Consider the following 18,262-nt stretch of genomic DNA (forward strand, 5'->3'; position numbering starts at 1 on the left):
CCAGCAATAACTTCAAGAATGAGTACAGACATGTCTCTGAAGGCAAGGAAAATAAAGGCAAAAATAAACTATTGGGCCCTCATTCAGGTAAAAAGCTTCTGCACAGCAAAGGAAACAACCAACAAAACTAAAAGGCAACCTACAGAATGGGAGAAGATATTTGCAAATGATACCAAAAAGCAAATAAGCCAGTGAAGAAATGGGCAGAAGACATGAATAGACACTTTTCCAAAGAAGACATCCAGATGGCTAACCAACACATGAAAAGATGCTCAACATCGCTCATCAGGGAAATACAAATCAAAACCACACTGAGATATCACCTCACACCAGTCAGAGTGGCTAAAATGAACAACTCAGGAAATGACAGATGTTGGCAAGGATGTGAAGAGAGGGCAACCATGTTGCACTGTTGGTGGGAATGCAAACTGGTGCAGCCGCTCTGGAAAACACTGTGGAGTTTCCTCAAAAAATTAGAAACAGAATTACCCTGTGACCAGCAATAGCACTACTAGGAATTTATCCAAAGGATACAGGAGTGCTGATTCATAGGGGCACAGGTACCCCAAAGTTTATAGCAGCCCTATCAACAATAACCAAATTCTGGAAAGAGCCCAAATGTCTATCAACTGATTAATGGATAAAGAAGATGTGGTATGCACACACGCACGCATGTACATACACACACACACACACACACACACACAGTGGAATACTACTTTGCAATGCAAAAAAGGTGAAATTTTGCCATTTGAAACATGGGTAGAACTGGAGGGTATTATGCTAGTGAAATAAGTCAGTCAGAGAAAGACAGATATCATATGTTTTCACTCATATGTGGAATTTGAGAAACTTAACAGAAGACCATAGGGGAAGAGAAAAAAAAAATCAGTTACAAATAGAGAGGGAGGCAAACCATAAGAGACTCTTAAATACAGAGAACAAACTGAGGGTTGGGTGGGGGGCAGGGGAGAGGGGAAAATGGGTGATGGGCATTGAGGAGGGCACTTGTTGGGATGAGCACTGGGTGTTGTATGTAAGTGATGAACCATGGGAATCTACTCCTGAAGCCAAGACTATATTGTATGTTAGCTAACTTGACAATAAATTATTTTTTAAAAAATGGGTATAAAGTGTATACTTACAGAAAAATGAAAACAAGGAGTTAGCCATTATCAAACTGTGATCCCAGATGTTAAAACTGAGATAAGAGGTGAGAAATAACAAAGAAAGTGGGAAAAAGTGTGGGTAAACATTGCCTGTATAAAGTAATAACCATGTTGCTGCTGATGACAATGATTATGACAATTTGTGAGACTATGTAAGTAATTAAAATACATAATATCATATACCATAAATTGGTGGAGGGGTGGTGGTGAATGATTGGAATTCAAATTCTAGGGTCCTTGAATTATTCAGGAATGTAAGGGTAGTGATCCATTTTAGACGTTGGTAAGTATGCAAATTAAAAATTATAAGGCAACCACAGAACAAATAGAAATGAGACCATTAACCAACAATTAAGTAGAGAAAATGGAAAAAGGAAAGTAGTAAGTCCAAAAGAAGGCAAGAAAAGAGAAAAAATGGAAGAAAAAGTACAAAATAAAATAATAAAAAATAAATCCAACTATGTTATTACAGTAAATACAAAAATTTTTTAATGTTTATTTATTTTTTGAGAGACAGAGCATGAGCAGGGGAGGGGCAGAAAGAGAGGGAGTCATAGAATCTGAAGCAGAGTCCAGGCTCTGAGCTGTCAGCACAGAGCCCGATGTGGGGCTCGAACTCACAAACTGAGAGATCATGACCTGAGCTGAAGTCGGACACTTAACCGACTGAGCCACCCAGGCACCCCTACACTAAATATAAATTTTTCTCTCCTACAGTGCCAATAGTTCATGTAAATTGCTACATTTTTGGAAACAGTTTGGAAGTTTCTACACTGAAGTTAAACATGTTTATATCCTACTATGGAGCAATCCTAATTCCTACTAAACATACCAACTAAAGAAAAGCTCTTGTGCATGTATACTAAAAGACATTTACAACAAAGCTAAAAATAGCACTACTGTCAATCAGTAGTAAAAGGAATAATAAATTGTGACTTCTCATGCCTCCTAGGATATAGTCATTCATGTTTTACTTATTGGCCTGGGTAACAACTAACCAGGGTAATACTGAGAAATAAGTTTGCAATTTATCATTGCCCTGCACACTTTCATATATACTTGTATTCTATAATTTCACAACACATTAAAAGATAAGTAGAAATCAGAGAATTGCCAAAGGCTGCAAAGCCAGCGAGTGCCAGAGCCACAATTAGAAAATGTCTTTATGATTCTTTATCACATCATTTTAACCATTATTCCAAAAAATAACATCAAATACTACTAGCATCAATTCACTAGAAACCAGTGTTAAATAAGCAAAAGCAAACACACAGCTTTTGTCAAAATCCCTACTAGGGTCCCTAGTTTTAAGTACCAACCTTAAATGCCAATTTCACCCCATCTCCCATTCCATCCTACTCTGGCCAAGCAGAAAGCCACACCTCAGAAACAAAGACTGAGAAAACTCTGGCCAAAAGGCAGTCCTCATTATGTATAGACTACATTATCTAGAGTCACAAGAAATGAACAGCCCTTAAATTATCAACAGAATACCCAACGTGTAACATAGGCAGAAGGAATGATGGCAAATCACCAAAGCAAAGCTGAATATGCCTTGGAAAGTCTTGAGGAAAATTTCCTCAAGACAATTCTTTGTTACAGACTATGATCCAGGTCTATTTCCCATGCTTCCAGTATGTTTACTGTTTCCTACCATGGTTGCTCATCTAATCCTAAAATGTACCAGGATATTTCAGAACATCTTGACATTCCTAAAACCCTGTGTCTGTAATATGACCAGGGCAAAGTTGGAATTTAAAAAGGCAAACTTGAGGCTCAATAAATGAATCTGTGCAAGAGGTTAGATGAAAAGTCTTTTCTAATGGGATTTTTCTACCAAATTCTACCTACCCTTGATATGACATTATAATCAGAGAAGACTCAGAAGTTTAGAAGATTACATTCTGGGCATAGTACTTCTAAAGTAGATACAAAACAATATTAGGGATATAGGGGAAGATGGCAGCATAGGAGGATGCTGGGCTCACCTCGTCCTGCTGATCGCTTAAATTCCACCCACATCTGCCTAAATAACCCAGAAAACTGCCAAAGACTAGCAGAATGGACTCTCCAGAGCCAAGCATAGACAAGAGGCCCACAGAAGAGGGTAGGAAGGGTGGAGAGGTGGTGCGTGCTACACGGACTGGCGGGAGGGAGCCGGGGCGGTGGAGGGGCAGCCTGTCCTGCAAGGCAGAGCCCCCAAGTCTGGCTTGCAAAAGTGGAGGGGCCGGACAGAGTGTGTTCTGCCAGCCAGCGGGACTTAACATCTGGAATGTTATAAGTCAACAGCTCTGCTCGGAGAGCAGGAGGGTTAGAGGACAATGGGAGGGAGAGTTGTTGAGCCTCGGAAGGACAGAGCTCAGTGGGGGAACAAAGGCACTGGCAAGCGCCATTTCCCTCTCCCATCCCGCAGCCTAAATTCCAAAGGGAACCAGCTCCCATCACCGAACTTGCTTGGACCTCGAAAATGCCCAACATTGTGCTTCTGTGGATCCATCCCTCCAATGGGTCTGCCTCCCTCCCGGTGCTGCTGGGCCCCTCCTGCAGGGGACCACCAACAGTAAATGGAGCTAAGCCTGCACCTCCCACCCCTGTGCACCTTGCAGATCCACCCCTTCTAATATGCCCTTGGCCAGATCCCATCCAAGCAGTACCACAAGCCTGGCAGTGTCCAACCTGCCCAGGCAGGGGCCATACCACTCCACAGTGAGTCCTGCCCCTGGGAGAGGGGAAGATAAGGTACACACCAGTCTGGCTGTGGCCCCAGCGGTGGCTGGGGGCAGACATCAGGTCTGACTGCAACCCCGCTCACCAACATAAGTTGCTCCTGACAGCACAGGGGAAGTGCCCTGCAGTTTGGAGCTACCACAGGGACTAACCAAAATGATGAACGGAAACATTCTCCTTAAAAGAAACTCCAGGAAGTAGTGACAGCTAACGCATTGATCAAAACTGATTTAAGCAATATAACAGAACAAGAATTTAGAATAATAGTCATAAAATTAATCGCTGGGCTTGAAAAAAGCATAGAGGACAGTAGAGAATCTATTGCTACAGAGATTAAGGGAATAAAAGATAGTCATGAGGAACTAAAAAATGCTATAAATGAGGTGCAAAATAAAATGGAGGCGGCCATAGCACAGATTGAAGAGGCAGAGGAGAGAATAGGTGAATTAGAAGATAAAATTATGGAACAAGAAGAAGCTGAGAAGAGAGATAAAAAAAATCCAGGAGTATGAGGGGAGAATTAGAGAACTAAGTGATGCAATCAAACGGAATAATATCCTTATCAAAGGAATTCCAGAAGAAGAAGAGAGAGAAAGGGGCTGAAGGTGTACTTGAACAAATCATAGCTGAGAACTTCCCTGATCTGGGGAAGTAAAAAGGCATTGAAATCCAAGAGGCACAGAGAACTCCCTTCAGATGTAACCTGAATCGATCTTCTGCATGAATATCATAGTGAAACTGGCAAAATACAAGGATAAGGAGAGAATTCTGAAAGCAGCTAGGGATAAACATGCCCTAACTTACAAAGGTAGACACATAAGGGTATTAGCAGACCTATCACTGAAACTTGGCAGGCCAGAAAGGAGGGGCAGGAAATCTTCAATGTGATGAACAGGAAAAATATGCAGCCGAGAATCATTTATCCAGCAAATCTGTCATTCAGAATAGAAGGAGAGATAAAGGTTTTCCCAAACAAACAAAAACTGAAGGAATTCATCACCACTAAACAAAGTCCTACAAGAGGTCCTAAGGGAGATTTTGTGGGTGAAATGTTGCAAGGACCACAAAGTACCAGAGACATCACTATAAGCATTAAACCTATAGACATCACAATGACTCTAAACCCATATCTTTCAATAATAACACTGAAGGTAAATGGACTAAAGACTCCAACCAAAAGACATAGAGTATCAGAATGGATTAAAAAAAAAAAAAAAAAAAAAAACAAGACCATCTATTTGCTCTCTACAAGAGACTCATTTTAGACCTGAGGACACCTTCAGATTAAAAGTGAGGGGATGGAGAACTATCTATCGTGCTACTGGAAGTCAATTATATCAGACAAACTAGACTTTAAATAAAAGTCTGTAACAAGGGATGAAGAAGGGCATTATATAATAATTACAGGGTCTATCCATCAGGAAGAGATAACAATTATAAATGTCTATGCACCAAATACAGGAGCCCCCAAATATATAAAACAATTACTCACAAACATAAGCAACCTTATTGACAAGAATGTGGTAATTGCAGGGGACTTTAATACTCCACTTACAACAATGGATAGATCATCTAGACACAAAATCAATAAAGAAACAAGGGCCCTGAATGATACATTGGATCACATGGACTTGACAGATATATTTAGAACTCTGCATCCCAAAGCAACAGAATATACTTTCTTCTCGAATGCACATGGAACATTCTCCAAGAGAGATTACATACTGGGTCACAAAACAGCCCTTCATAAGTATAAAATAATTGAGATCATACCATGCACACTTTCAGATCACAATGCTATGAAACTTGAAATCAACCACAGGAAAAGTGTCTGGAAAGCTTCCAAAAGCATGGAGGTTAAAGCGCATCCTCCTAAAGAATGAATGGGTCAACCAGGCAATTAGAGGAGAAATTAAGAAATATATGGAAACAAATGAAAATGAAAACACAACAATCCAAACGTTTTGGGATGCAGTGAAGGCAGTCCTCAGAGGAAAATACATTGCAATCCAGGCCTATCTCAAGAAACAAGAAAAATCCCAACTACAAAATCTAACAGCACACCTAAAGGAAATAGAAGCAGAACAGCAAAGATACCCCAAACCCAGCAGAAGAAGAGAAATAATAAAGATCAGAGCAGAAATAAACAATATAGAATCTAAAAAAACTGTAGAGCACATCAATGAAACCAAGAATTGTTTTTTTTAAAAAATAAACAAAATTGATAAACCTCTAGCCAGGCTTCTCAAAAAGAAAAGGGAGAGGACCCAAACAGACAAAATCATGAATGAAAATGGAATTATTACAACCAATCCCTCAGAAATACAAGCAATTATCAGGGGATACTATGAAAAATTATATACTAACAAACTGGACAACCTGGAAGAAATGGACAAATTCCTAAGCACCCACACACTTCCAAAACTCAAACAAGAAGAAATAGAGAACTTGAACAGACCCATAACCAGCGAAGAAATTGAATCAGTTATCAAAAATCTCCCAACAAATAAGAGTCCAGGACCAGATGGCTTCCCTGGGGAATTCTACCAGACATTTAAAGCAGAGATAATACCTATCCTTCTCAAGCTGTTCCAAAAAAATAGAAGGGGAAGGAAAACTTCCAGACTCATTCTATGAAGCCAGCATGACTTTGATTCCCAAACCAGACAGAGACACAGCAAGCAAAGAAAACTACAGGCCAATATCCCTGATGAATATGGATGCAAAAATTCTCAACTAGATACTAGCAAATCGAATTCAACAGCATATAGAAAGAATTATTCAGCATGATCAAGTGGGATTCATTCCTAGGCTGCAGGGCTGGTTCAATATTCACAAATCAATCAATGTGATACATCACATTAATAAAAGAAAAGATAAGAACCATATGATCCTGTCAATCGATGCAGAAAAAGCATTTGACAAAATTCAGCATCCTTTCTTAATAAAAGCCCTCGAGAAAGTCGGGATAGAAGGAACATACTTAACCATCATAAAAGCCATTTATGAAAAGCCCACAGCTAACATCATCCTCAGTGGGGAAAAACTGAGAGCTTTGCCCCGAGATCAGGAACACGACAGGGATGCCCACTCTCACCACTGTTGTATAACATAGTGTTGGAAATTCTAGCATCAGCAATCAGACAACAAAAGGAGATCAAAATCATCAAAATTGGCAAAGATGAAGTCAAGCTTTCACTTTTTGCAGATGACATGATACTCTACATGGAAAACCCGACAGACTCCACCAAAAGTCTGCCACAACTGATACATGAATTCAGCAAAGTCACAAGATACAAAATTAATGTACAGAAATCAGTTGCATTCTTATACACCAATAATGAAGCAACAGAAAGACAAATAAAAAAACTGATCCCATTCACAATTGCACCAAGAAGCATAAAATACCTAGGAATAAACCTAACCAAAGATGTCAAAGATCTGTATGCTGAAAATTATAAAAAGCTCAAGAAGGAAATTGAAAAAGATACAAAGAAATGAAAAAACATTCCATGCTCCTGGATGGAAGAATAAATATTGCTAAAATGTCAATACTACCCAAAGCAATCTACACGTTCAATGCAATCCCAATCAAAATTGCACCAGCATTCTTCTCAAAGCTAGAACAAGCAATCCTAAAATTTGTATGGAACCACAAAGACCTCGAATAACCAAAGTAATATTGAAGAAGAAGACCAAAGAGGGAGGCATCACAATCCCAGACTTTAGCCTCTACTACAAAGCTGTAATCATCAAAACAGTGTGGTATTGGCACAAAAACAGACAAATAGACCAATGGAATAGAATAGAAACCCCAGAACTAGACCCACAAACATATGGCCAACTAATCTTTGACAAAGCAGGAAAGAATATCCAATGGAAAAAACATAGTCTCTTTATCAAATGGTGCAGGAAAAACTGGACAGCAACATGCAGAAGAATGAAACTAGACCACTTTCTTACACCACTCACAAAAATAAACTCAAAATGGATGAAGAACCTGAATGTGAGACAGGAAACCATCAAAACCCTAGAGGAGAAAGCAGGAAAAAACCTCTCTGACCTCAGCCGCAGCAATTTCTTACTTGACACATCCCCAAAGGCAAGGGCATTAAAAGCAAAAATGAACTATTGGGACCTCATGAAGATAAAAAGCTTCTGCACTTCAAAGGAAACAATCAACAAACCAAAGGCAACTGACAGAATGGGAAAAGATATTTGCAAATGACATATTGGACAAAGGGCTAATATCCAAAATCTATAAAGAACTCACAAAACTCCACACCCGAAAACCAAATAATCCAGGGAATAAATGGGCAGGAAACATGAATAGACACTTCTCTAAAGAAGACATCCAGATGGCCAACAGGCACATGAAAAGATGCTCAACGTCGCTCCTCATCAGGGAAATACAAATCAAAACCACACTCAGATATCACCTCACGCCAGTCAGAGTGGCTAAAACGAACAAATCAGGAGACTATAGATGCTGGAGAGGATGTGGAGAAATGGGAACCCTCTTGCACTGCTGGTGGGAATGCACACTGGTGCAGCCGCTCTGGAAGACAGTGTGGAGGTTCCTCAAAAAGTTAAAAATAGATCTACCCTATACCCAGCCAATAGCAGTGCTAGGAATTTACCCAAGGGCACAGGAGTGCTGGTGCATAGGGGCACTTGCACCCCAATGTTTATAGCAGCACTTTCAACAATAGCCAAATTATGGAAAAGAGCCTAAATGTCCATCAACTGATGAATGGACAAAGAAATTGTGGTTTACATACACAAAGGAATACTACTTGGCAATGAGAAAGAATGAAATATGGCCATTTGTGGCAACGTGGATGGAACTGGAGGGTATTAGGCTAAGTGAAATAAGTCATACAGAGAAAGATAGGTAGCATGTTTTCACTCTTATGTGGATCCTGAGAAACTTAACAGAAGACCATGGGGGAGAAGAAGGGGGGAGAAAAAAGATAGAGAGGGAGGGAGGCAAACCATAAGAGACTCTTAAAACTGAAAATAATCTGAGGGCTGATGGGGGGTGGGAGGGAGGGAAAAGTGGGTGATGGGCATTGAGGAGGGCACCTGTTGGGATGAGCACTGGGTGTTGTATGGAAACCAATTTGACAACAAATTTCATATTAAAAAAAAAAAAACAATATTAGGGAAGGGTAACATAAAAACAAATTAGGGAAGGGTAACATAAACATTCCTATCTAGGAAGCATAATCTAAATCTGAGCAATATTTGCTTTCTAAAAAGATGTTTACGGAAGCATGGCAATTCCCCCAACTCCAATTCACTTATTGTGCAATTCACAATAAGCTGCAATTCACTTATGCCAATGAAATCTAGTTGCATAAGTCCAAGACCTACAAAGGTTCCCACTGAGATAGCATTAGACTTTCTAGTGAACATGTGATAGCATTATTGCTTCCACAGTGCACTTGGAAAGATACATCTTATTGCCATCCAAACAAAACAGCTGTTAGTTGTTCTATCAGCTTTTCTGAGAACTGGGCTAATTAATACAATGGATTCATTAATTCAAGTTATATTGAATATGAAAAGTAAAAGGGAAAAAGGAACTCAAGACAAAGAGTCACCCCGAATGAGTCACTTGCTGATTTTCAGTCAAGATCAAAGGGAAGAATCAGGGCCCCTGGGAGGCTCAGTTGGTGGAGTGTGTGACTCTTGATCTCAGGGTTGTGGGTTCAGGCCCCACGTTGGGTGTAGAAATTACTTAAAAATAAAACCTTTAAAAAAAAAGATCAAAGGAAAGAATCAAAGAGTAAGAACAAAGGGAAAAAGGATGGGGGGGTGCAAAGAACAGAAGAGTAGCTCACCATTTGGGTAACCTGTTTGCACATGTTCCTTTGGGAGCAAATCCATCTAGTTTGATAAGATTGTAAACCATAGCCCTATACCAGACATATGTATAGTCAATTAAAAGATAGTTACCTGGGTGGCTCAGTAGGCTAAGTATCCAAATTCAGCTCAGGTCATGATCTCACAGTTCAAGAGTTTGGGCCCTGCCTCGGGCCCTGTGTTGAAGGCTCAGAGGCTGGAGCCTGCTTCAGATTCTGTATCTTCATCCCTCTCTGACCCTCCCCCACTTGTGCTCTGTCTCTCTCAAAAATAAATAACCATTGGGGCACCTGGGTGGCTCGGTCAGTTAAGCGTCCGACTTCAGCTCAGGTCACCATCTTGCGGTCCGTGAGTTCGAGCCCCGCGTCGGGCTCTGGGCCGATGGCTCAGAGCCTGGAGCCTGCTTCCGATTCTGTGTCTCCCTCTCTCTCTGTCCCTCCCCCGTTCATGCTCTGTCTCTGTCTGTCTCAAAAATAAATAAACGCTAAAAAAAAAAATTTTTTTTTAAATAAATAACCATTAAAAAAAACTAAAAAGAAAAAAAAAGAGATAAGTGCCTGAGTTCACCCACAAATCAAGTGAAGTTTATGACTTGCTCAAGGCAGAGTCCACAGGGTCAGAGTCCAAATCATCAAGCTAAAAAAGAAAGAAAGAAAGAAAGAAAGAAAGAAAGAAAGAAAGAAAGAAAGAAAAGAAAAGAAAAGAAAAGAAAAGAAAAGAAAAGAAAAGAAAAAACAAACCAAAACTAGCTGTTCATGGTCTCATTTCTCAGATATTCCAGTCCAATAAAATCTAACTATGTAATTGATACGGAAAACAAACAATTCTTGTTTATAATAAGAAAAAATTTAACCTTCCTCAGACCAGAAGAGGGTAGAGGTGAGGGAAAATAATGCAACACACATTTAGAAATATATAATTTATTTATTTTCACTGTAAGACAGTTTCACATTCGGTACACAGTTACCAGAAGAGATGGAACACTCCCAGAGTTTAACATGGTGTTATATTGCTATTAAACATTGTTTACACTGAGTAAATTGGGAAACACTTATCTTCCCCTTAAAAAAATTTAAGGCTCAGTTTCCAAAAGGTAATTTTACCACTCATTCTTCTGTTTAAAAAACTGGGAACATCCTGAAATAAACCTCAAAGGGTAGAGGGTGAGAAGCAGCACACACGCCTGGCTCATTCATACCTCCCCTGAAGACAAAGTGATTTTTTTGTTGTTAAAGCCTTCTCCTGTTTGAAAATATGCTTCGGTACAAAATCAAACAAATCCGTAAATGGGAGAGGCACTACGTATAGATCTCTACTGTAACCACAAGGAAACCTTAAAGCTTTACCACCAGTGGCCCGCTAAAAAGTTGTTTATTCAAAACTTGCCTACATACAAATGCACACACACAGTAACCTGCATTCACCTTTCTTTGGTAAAGCTCACCAAGTAATACTTCTCTTCTAACACACTAGTAAAAAAATATTTACATTTGCTTTCAACTTTCAGATCAAGTGGCCACAAACTGTCCTTTCTCCTAAATACGATCCTCATTTTTCTTTTCAACCTTGCAGTGGAACACAACCGTGGCAGTAACCTTGAACTGATGTGTACTCCCGCTGTTTAAGTGATTGGCGGAGGGGCGGGGTGGGGAGGAGTGAGAAAACGAATCATGAAAAGAGCCTGGGGTTTTTTTTTGAGAATTGCCATATCAACAAGTTCCAAACACAGTGAGTTCCAAAAGTGTTTTAGAAGCACTTTTTCCTGTACAAATATTTCATTCAATCAACAATGACTTTATCATTTTACACAAGACAGTATCTGTTTAAAGTCAGTAAACTACCTTATAATTCATGAGACTATTGCTATGACAACAAAAGCCAAAAAGGGCCCCAGATGGGTTCTGCCTCTGGCGTAAAGAGGTAGAGACAATTCATCCTATAGAAAAGATTAACATTAAAAAACAAAAACAGTAAACCAAAACAATACTCCACTCTCCCTCTCACCCCACCAAAAACAACACATTCCATTTCTGGGGCTAGTTCTGGTAAGCCAAATTTTATCACCAGGGTGGGATTCAGTCTGATTCAAAGAGATCCATTGCCTACAATCATCTTGCTGTAATTCTTCTGCTGCTCTTCCTTAAAGGTGTCCTTCACCTTTGCTCTCTTCAGCCCTCCATCCCTGGGAATAGAAAGGCAAATAAATGAAAGATATTCCCAGCAATGATGTAAAAGCATTTGCTGTTTACACACACTGTGTGGTGCCATGACACTTTAAGTGGCTGGTCAACAATGGGGCAAAGCACATGGGATTTGGAAGCAGAAAGACCAAGATTTCAGTCTCTGTTCTACTGACTAAATGTGTGTTACTCTGGGGAAGGAACGATCTCTCTGATGCTTAATTAAAATATAGAATAATATCTCCACTCAGTTTCCTTTTAGAAGTTAGGGTTGCTAGGGGCGTCTGGGTGGCTCAGTCTTTTAAGCGTCCGACTTAGGCTCAGGTCATGATCTCACAGTCCGTGGGTTCGGGCCTGCGTTGGGCTCTGTGCTGACAGCTCAGAGCTTGGAGCCTACTTTGGATTCTATATCTCCCTCTCTCTCTGCCCTCCCCCACTCGCACTCTGTCTCTCTCTCAAAAATGAATGACCACTGGAAAAGAAAAAATTAAGAAGTTAGGGTTGCTATATTCAATATTTGGAATTTACATGTTTTTTTTTAACTTTCTGAATGTTTATTTATTTTTTAGAGAGACAGATTGCAAGCAGGGAGGAGCAGAGAGAGAGACAGAGACAGAGACAGAGAATCTGAAGCAGACTCCAGGCTCTGAGCTGTCAGCACCGAGCTAGACGCAGGGCTCCAACTCACAAACTGAGAGATCAGGACCTGAGCAGAAGTCAGATGCTTAACCAACTGAGCCACCCAAGGCGCCCCTGGACTTTATATTAAAACTAGGATTGTTTGCCTGTCTTTTTCTGCAAGGAAAGCAAAGTATTGTTTTCTTTCATCCAATCAACCTATGTCTTACTAGAAAACCCATATGGAAAATTTAAGGTACACTCAAATAATGCTGAGGGTACTGTGTATGTACGAGTAAATTCCTTAAAGATAAGTGGGTTAATCATTATTCAAACCAAAGCCTTTCTTCCTTTCTTTCCTATGTCTACATAGGAAGACATATGGAAAATACATAGAAAATATGGGAAAGACATAGGAAAATACAATGAAAAGTTGTATTTTCATTCAAAGCACTACATATTTCAAGCATTAATGATCTCCCATATTACAAAACAGACTCAGAATAAAAACGAACAACAAAATCATAAATTGCATTTAACCAGTAGTTAGTGCCGATGTAAGTAGCATTCCTTAATTCAGAGTCTGTGAATCTTTGAACTCTCTCCACGGTGGTGAAAACACAGAGCTGCCTGGGTTATAAGGACTCTGCATGCCTTTCCTTCTTTGGTCAACACAAAGGAACAACAAACTGTAAGCTCTGAGAGGAGACCTGGACTATAAGGGGCCACGATCTCTCTCCTAATCTAATGTTTTTGATTTTAACTCCTAAGCGCATAGATGGTGAACTTGCTTACCTTATACTGTACCTGTTTAATTTTAACCCAGTTAAACACAAATGTTTACCAAGTGCCTTCTGATGATGATGAATGGATCACAGGTTAGCCTGTACACTCTGCCATGAGGACAGAACTTGACCTACAAACAGACGCCCGCCTGAACCACTGCAATGTTTTGGCCTCTGAAGTCAAAACCAAGACTCAGCCTGCCAGTGAGTCCTCAACTTAAAAACAGACTAAAGTCCACACATCTTCCAGGGGCTCAGATGTAGGAAATTTCCATGAAACAAAGTTATAAATTGTTATTAGCTCCCCAGAATTGTCCCCCAAAGCCTCTTTTATCCAGAAGAGCTGCCTCTAACTATTCATAGCACTGATGTGAATTCTGAATAGTAGGAACTAAGTGGGGGGGGGGGGGGGGCAGAAGAAAAGCCTTTCTTTCTTTCCTAAGGTCCAAGCCAAAACTGACAAAACAGTTAAAAGCATTTGCCCTTGAGCATCCTGACATTATTTTGATGCAACTATCCCAAGCACCCAGGTATCACACACAGCTCTGAGCACCCCAACTGTGACCTGCCCCCTCTAGAGACTTTAAAGTTTTACCCAGTTCCCCTTTGCAATGGCAGCAGACCTGAGCTCCTAAGGATAGCAGCAACCATATGTAAAAACCTGTTTAAGATGATACAACCGAATTCTCATTTAATCTAGGAAAAAAGCCATGTAGACATGTTAATTCATACTCAGTGTGTGAATGACAGGTACACCTGGAAAGGCAGTGAGACTTGCATATGGCCCAATAAAAGGAAATTGAAAAATTCTCAAAATCTGACAGATTTTCTTTAAGCCAATCTGATTGGGATCTGTCCTGTGGCTGACTTCCTTAGGCTGTTGTCTTTCAAGACTTTCTTCCTTTCTTTGGTGTCTGAGGCTACTGATCCCAAACTCCTAGATTTTCATATGGCTTCAGGGCAGGAGGAGGGCTTTGATGTCAGGTGAGAGGAAGCAGAGTAAAGAACTGAAAACAATGAGGAAAGAGGAAGCCAGGTCCAGAGTGAACTTGGATTCACTAGGGCATTGATAAACTAGGACATGTGTAAGTCTGTCATTTCATGATATTATGATGTCTGTAATTTAGTTTCACCTATTTCAGCTTAGGTAGTGTGATACAAATGTTAGTTTTAACCTATCTTGACCCTAGTCCTGGCCTTAGGGCCAGTCAAGTTGCCCTAAATCAAGAACTCATACTCTGGGGATGATCAGCCAGGCATTTAATTAGAAGGCCACCCTCCAAAGGTGTCACTATAAGGCATCAGCTATCTTTGTCTCCCATCAACTTCCCAACCTTTGTTAATTCACCTAATGAATTTTAGAAATGGGTTTTCACTACAGAAATGATTGGCTTCCTAATTAGCATAACAGACGCCAGAAACAGGTTTCTTGGGTGAAATTGGTTGTACTTAAGGTATATGAATGGATAAAATATTCTAGAGACATTCCCCACCTTTGCATAAAGGAGTATAAGAACCCAGCAAGCCCTTATTCCAGAGGCTAATTCCTGAGCAGTCCCGGGTCCCTCTGCAGTTGGCTGAACTGGCTGACAACCTGACTCAGTCAAATCCTGCTCCTAGAACATAACTATAATTGCCTTAAGTGAACTTTTCATGCAAAGTGTTTCCAAAACACCAAAAATGATAAACAGAGGGACTTTATTAAACTTACAGGATTTGAAGTATGAACTGTTTTTTTTAAAGTTTATTTTTTATTTATTTTGAGGTGGGGGGAAAGAGAGGGAGAGAGAGCGAGAGAGGCAGAGCAGGGGGAGGGGGCAGGGATAAAGACAAAGAATTCCAAGGAAGCTCTGCACTATCAGCACAGAGCCCAACACAGGGCCCAGACTTATGAACCATGAGATCATGACCTGAAACAAAATCAAGAGTGGACGATTAACCAACCGAGCCACCTAGGTGCCCCAAAGTTTGAACTGCTTTATGCAAGCTTGCTAACATAATGTCTGTGTGTGTGAGAATTTAATCTCCCACTATAATGTAGGTATATAGTTAACCCTCACTGATACAGACTAAATGTTTATGCCTTCCCCGCCCCCCTCCATTCATATATTGAAGCCCTAACCTCCAATATTTAGATGGTATTTAGAGAAGGGGCCTTTGGGAAGTAATGAGGTTTAGATGAGGTCAGAAGAGTGGTCACGAATCTTCAAGATAGGATTAATGTCTGTATAAGAAGAGACACCTGTGAGCTTACTCGCTTCTCTCTCCCCATACTCATACAAAGACGAGACTGTGTGAACACAAGGCAAGAAGACGGCCATTTGCCAGCCAAAAGGGAGAGAGAGCTCTCACCAGAAACCGACCTTGCTGGCACCCCAATCTCAGATTTCCAGCCTTCAGAACCGTGAGAAATAGTTTGTTTTTTAAGTCAACCCCATATATGGTAGTTTGTTATGGCAGCCCAAGCAGACTACTACACTCCCCTACATTCAACCTTCCTCAAACAAAGAAAAAATTAAATCCAAAGTTTCCATAACTAAAATATTTCACTTATTTCCTTTCAAGTTTTTAAGTTTTCTCTAATTTAGTTATAGCTAGCATTAAATATGAACAAGCCTATAAGTTGCCCCTTGCTCCCAGGGTCCGTTCTCCACCCCCAAATCTAGTCTCACGTTCTTCTTCAGTAAAAGAACGCTAAATTTCAGCTAGACACATGGCCTTCCAGAACAAAGACGGCGTTCTCCAGCCTTCTTTGCGGTTGCCGTCATATAACTTGAGTTCTAGCCAATGGATACAAATGGAAGTGGCTGGTCCAACCCTATAATGGTAATAATGAGAGGGGTGTCCTTGTTTTAAGTCTTCCCTACTGGCCATTTTCTGGACACATGGAGTAGCCCTGAAGCCATCAGCCTGGACCCGAAAGTGGAAGCACACTGAGGATGGGATACAGAATGAGCTGTTATACGAGCCTGTGCATCCTGTGTTTAAGCAAGAGGGATAAACTTCTACCTTATTTAAGCCATTGGTATTTAAGTAAACCGCTCTTTCGGCTAAACCTCTGGCTAGCTAGCACAATAAATGACATTACTAAAGACGATTTTTTTGGGGGGTGCCTGGGTGGTTGAGTGTCCAACTCTTGATTTCAGCCCAGGTCATGATCCCAGGGTCATGAGATTAAGCCCCATGTCGGGTTCTGCATTGAGCGTGGAGCCTGTGTCCGACATTCTCTCTTCCTCTCTCCCTCTCCCCCGCTGGCTCACTATTTCTTTCTCTCAAAATAAACACACTTCTAAAAATAAATAGATAAATAATGCAAAATAAAAGTGATTTTTTCAATGAAAAAGAAATGATAGTACGTCTAAAAAATTTCTTACCAGGGAAGCTCAGTCAATCCTCCTTGCACAGCAATAGCAGACTTAACCCTGTTAGCAAACTGGACAGCATCTTCTCCTTCCTGGGGAAAAGAAAATTACAAGTACATCCTGGGAATAGAGTTTTCAAACAATTCTGAAAATATCTCACAATCATTTAGATTTGTTTTAAAATGTAAGATTCACCTTTTAGCTCAGTTCTGTTCTCAATCATAGCAAATATCATTTGGTCTGCCAAGAAAATGCAGTGCTGTAATGTTTAATTTTTATCGTGTACATATATTATCAGCCTTACCAATATGTAACATTCCATAATATTTGTAGGTTCGCTAAACCAACAGCAAGTATAAAAACCATTATGGAAAAGAGTTTCCGAATATAAAAGAGCCTGACTTGAAGAAAGCCAAATACATTTCGTTTTAAATGACTCGTTTGCTGAGAAAGCAGAAAGGAAGCCAAGCTCTTGCTACTGTGAGGAAGGCAGGCACCCAGGTTTTCAGGGAAAAGTGCTCTCCCCTGGATCTGACTGGATAAAGCACCAAAGACCAGTTGTTATCTATGGATACCTCTCTGGTCATGGGGGGCATGTACCACACGTCACAGACGATGGCCCAGCTGGTCATCATTCGAAGCAGGTAGCTCACCATGTTGTATTTACTACTGTTCCAAAATGCATCCCCAAACTGAGGGTTATACTGGGGGAAAAAAAAAAAAAAGAAGTAAAAGAAAGAAAAAACATTGCAGTCATGAACTAAGTGATGGCTTATCCACGTTAGTGTTTCCAAGGCAACAGGCCAAACATCTCTGCTGAACCCCAAGAGAAAGAGAAGCTACTTTGCTTGATAGAAATGATCAAAAAAGTAAACCAGGCCAGCTAACTCCTCTGACCAGAGCCCCAGAGTGCTGCAATAAGAGAGTTATCCACATGAGTCTTCAATATCTGTCTCCCACTTCACTGAAATTGAGTGAAAGTAGGCACAGTACCTCTTTTGCTTATTACTGTGTCCTCAGTACTTAATAAAATGCCTGGTACACAGTCCCCTGGAACCCGTCTGTATATGTACCAATAGAGACAGAATGATTGAGCAAACAGGGCAACATGTAAACAGTTGGTGAATCTGAATAAAGAGTATACAAATGCCTTAAGGAAGACCTTATACACAACAGGTCTTTAGAATATGTTGGTTGGCTAAATATCTCTAACATAATGGCAACACAATATTTCCACCAAGTAACGGTATAACTGTGAGACAAATTACATGACATCTCTGAGACTCAATTTACAAACTGAGAAAGTTTAACTAAAGTTGTGGTTTCTAAACATTCTGGGTTAGCAGCAAATTACCAATCCTTTTCTTCAATTACATCTCATGCAGAATCCCAGGATATAAAACAGATTTGCAAAAAGGAAAAACAGATGTGGAGAAAAGAGATCGTTGGTGCACTGCTGGTGGGGACGTAAATCAGTACAGCCACTATCGAAAACAGTATGAGAGCGTCCTCAAAAAGTCAAAAATTAGAACTACCATATGATCCAGCAACCT

General features: G+C 40.3%; 1 protein-coding gene across 2 annotated transcripts in view; it reads right to left on the reverse strand.

Annotated features, from left to right (window-relative positions):
* Window positions 1-10,668: 10,668 nt before the first annotated feature.
* GPAT3 (glycerol-3-phosphate acyltransferase 3) overlaps window positions 10,669-18,262 on the reverse strand; it is a 63,856-nt gene continuing 56,262 nt past the window's right edge. For both annotated transcript variants that reach the window (XM_047856999.1, XM_047856998.1), the window contains 3 exons: window positions 17,285-17,413; window positions 16,722-16,801; window positions 10,669-11,946 (listed from right to left, as the gene is read on the reverse strand). In XM_047856999.1, the coding sequence (XP_047712955.1) occupies window positions 11,850-11,946; window positions 16,722-16,801; window positions 17,285-17,413 (306 nt within the window). In that variant the 3' untranslated portion in view covers window positions 10,669-11,849. The remainder of the gene's footprint in view (window positions 11,947-16,721; window positions 16,802-17,284; window positions 17,414-18,262) is intronic.

This window comes from Prionailurus viverrinus, chromosome B1 (genome assembly GCF_022837055.1).
Source record: "Prionailurus viverrinus isolate Anna chromosome B1, UM_Priviv_1.0, whole genome shotgun sequence".
NCBI lineage: Eukaryota > Metazoa > Chordata > Mammalia > Carnivora > Felidae > Prionailurus > Prionailurus viverrinus.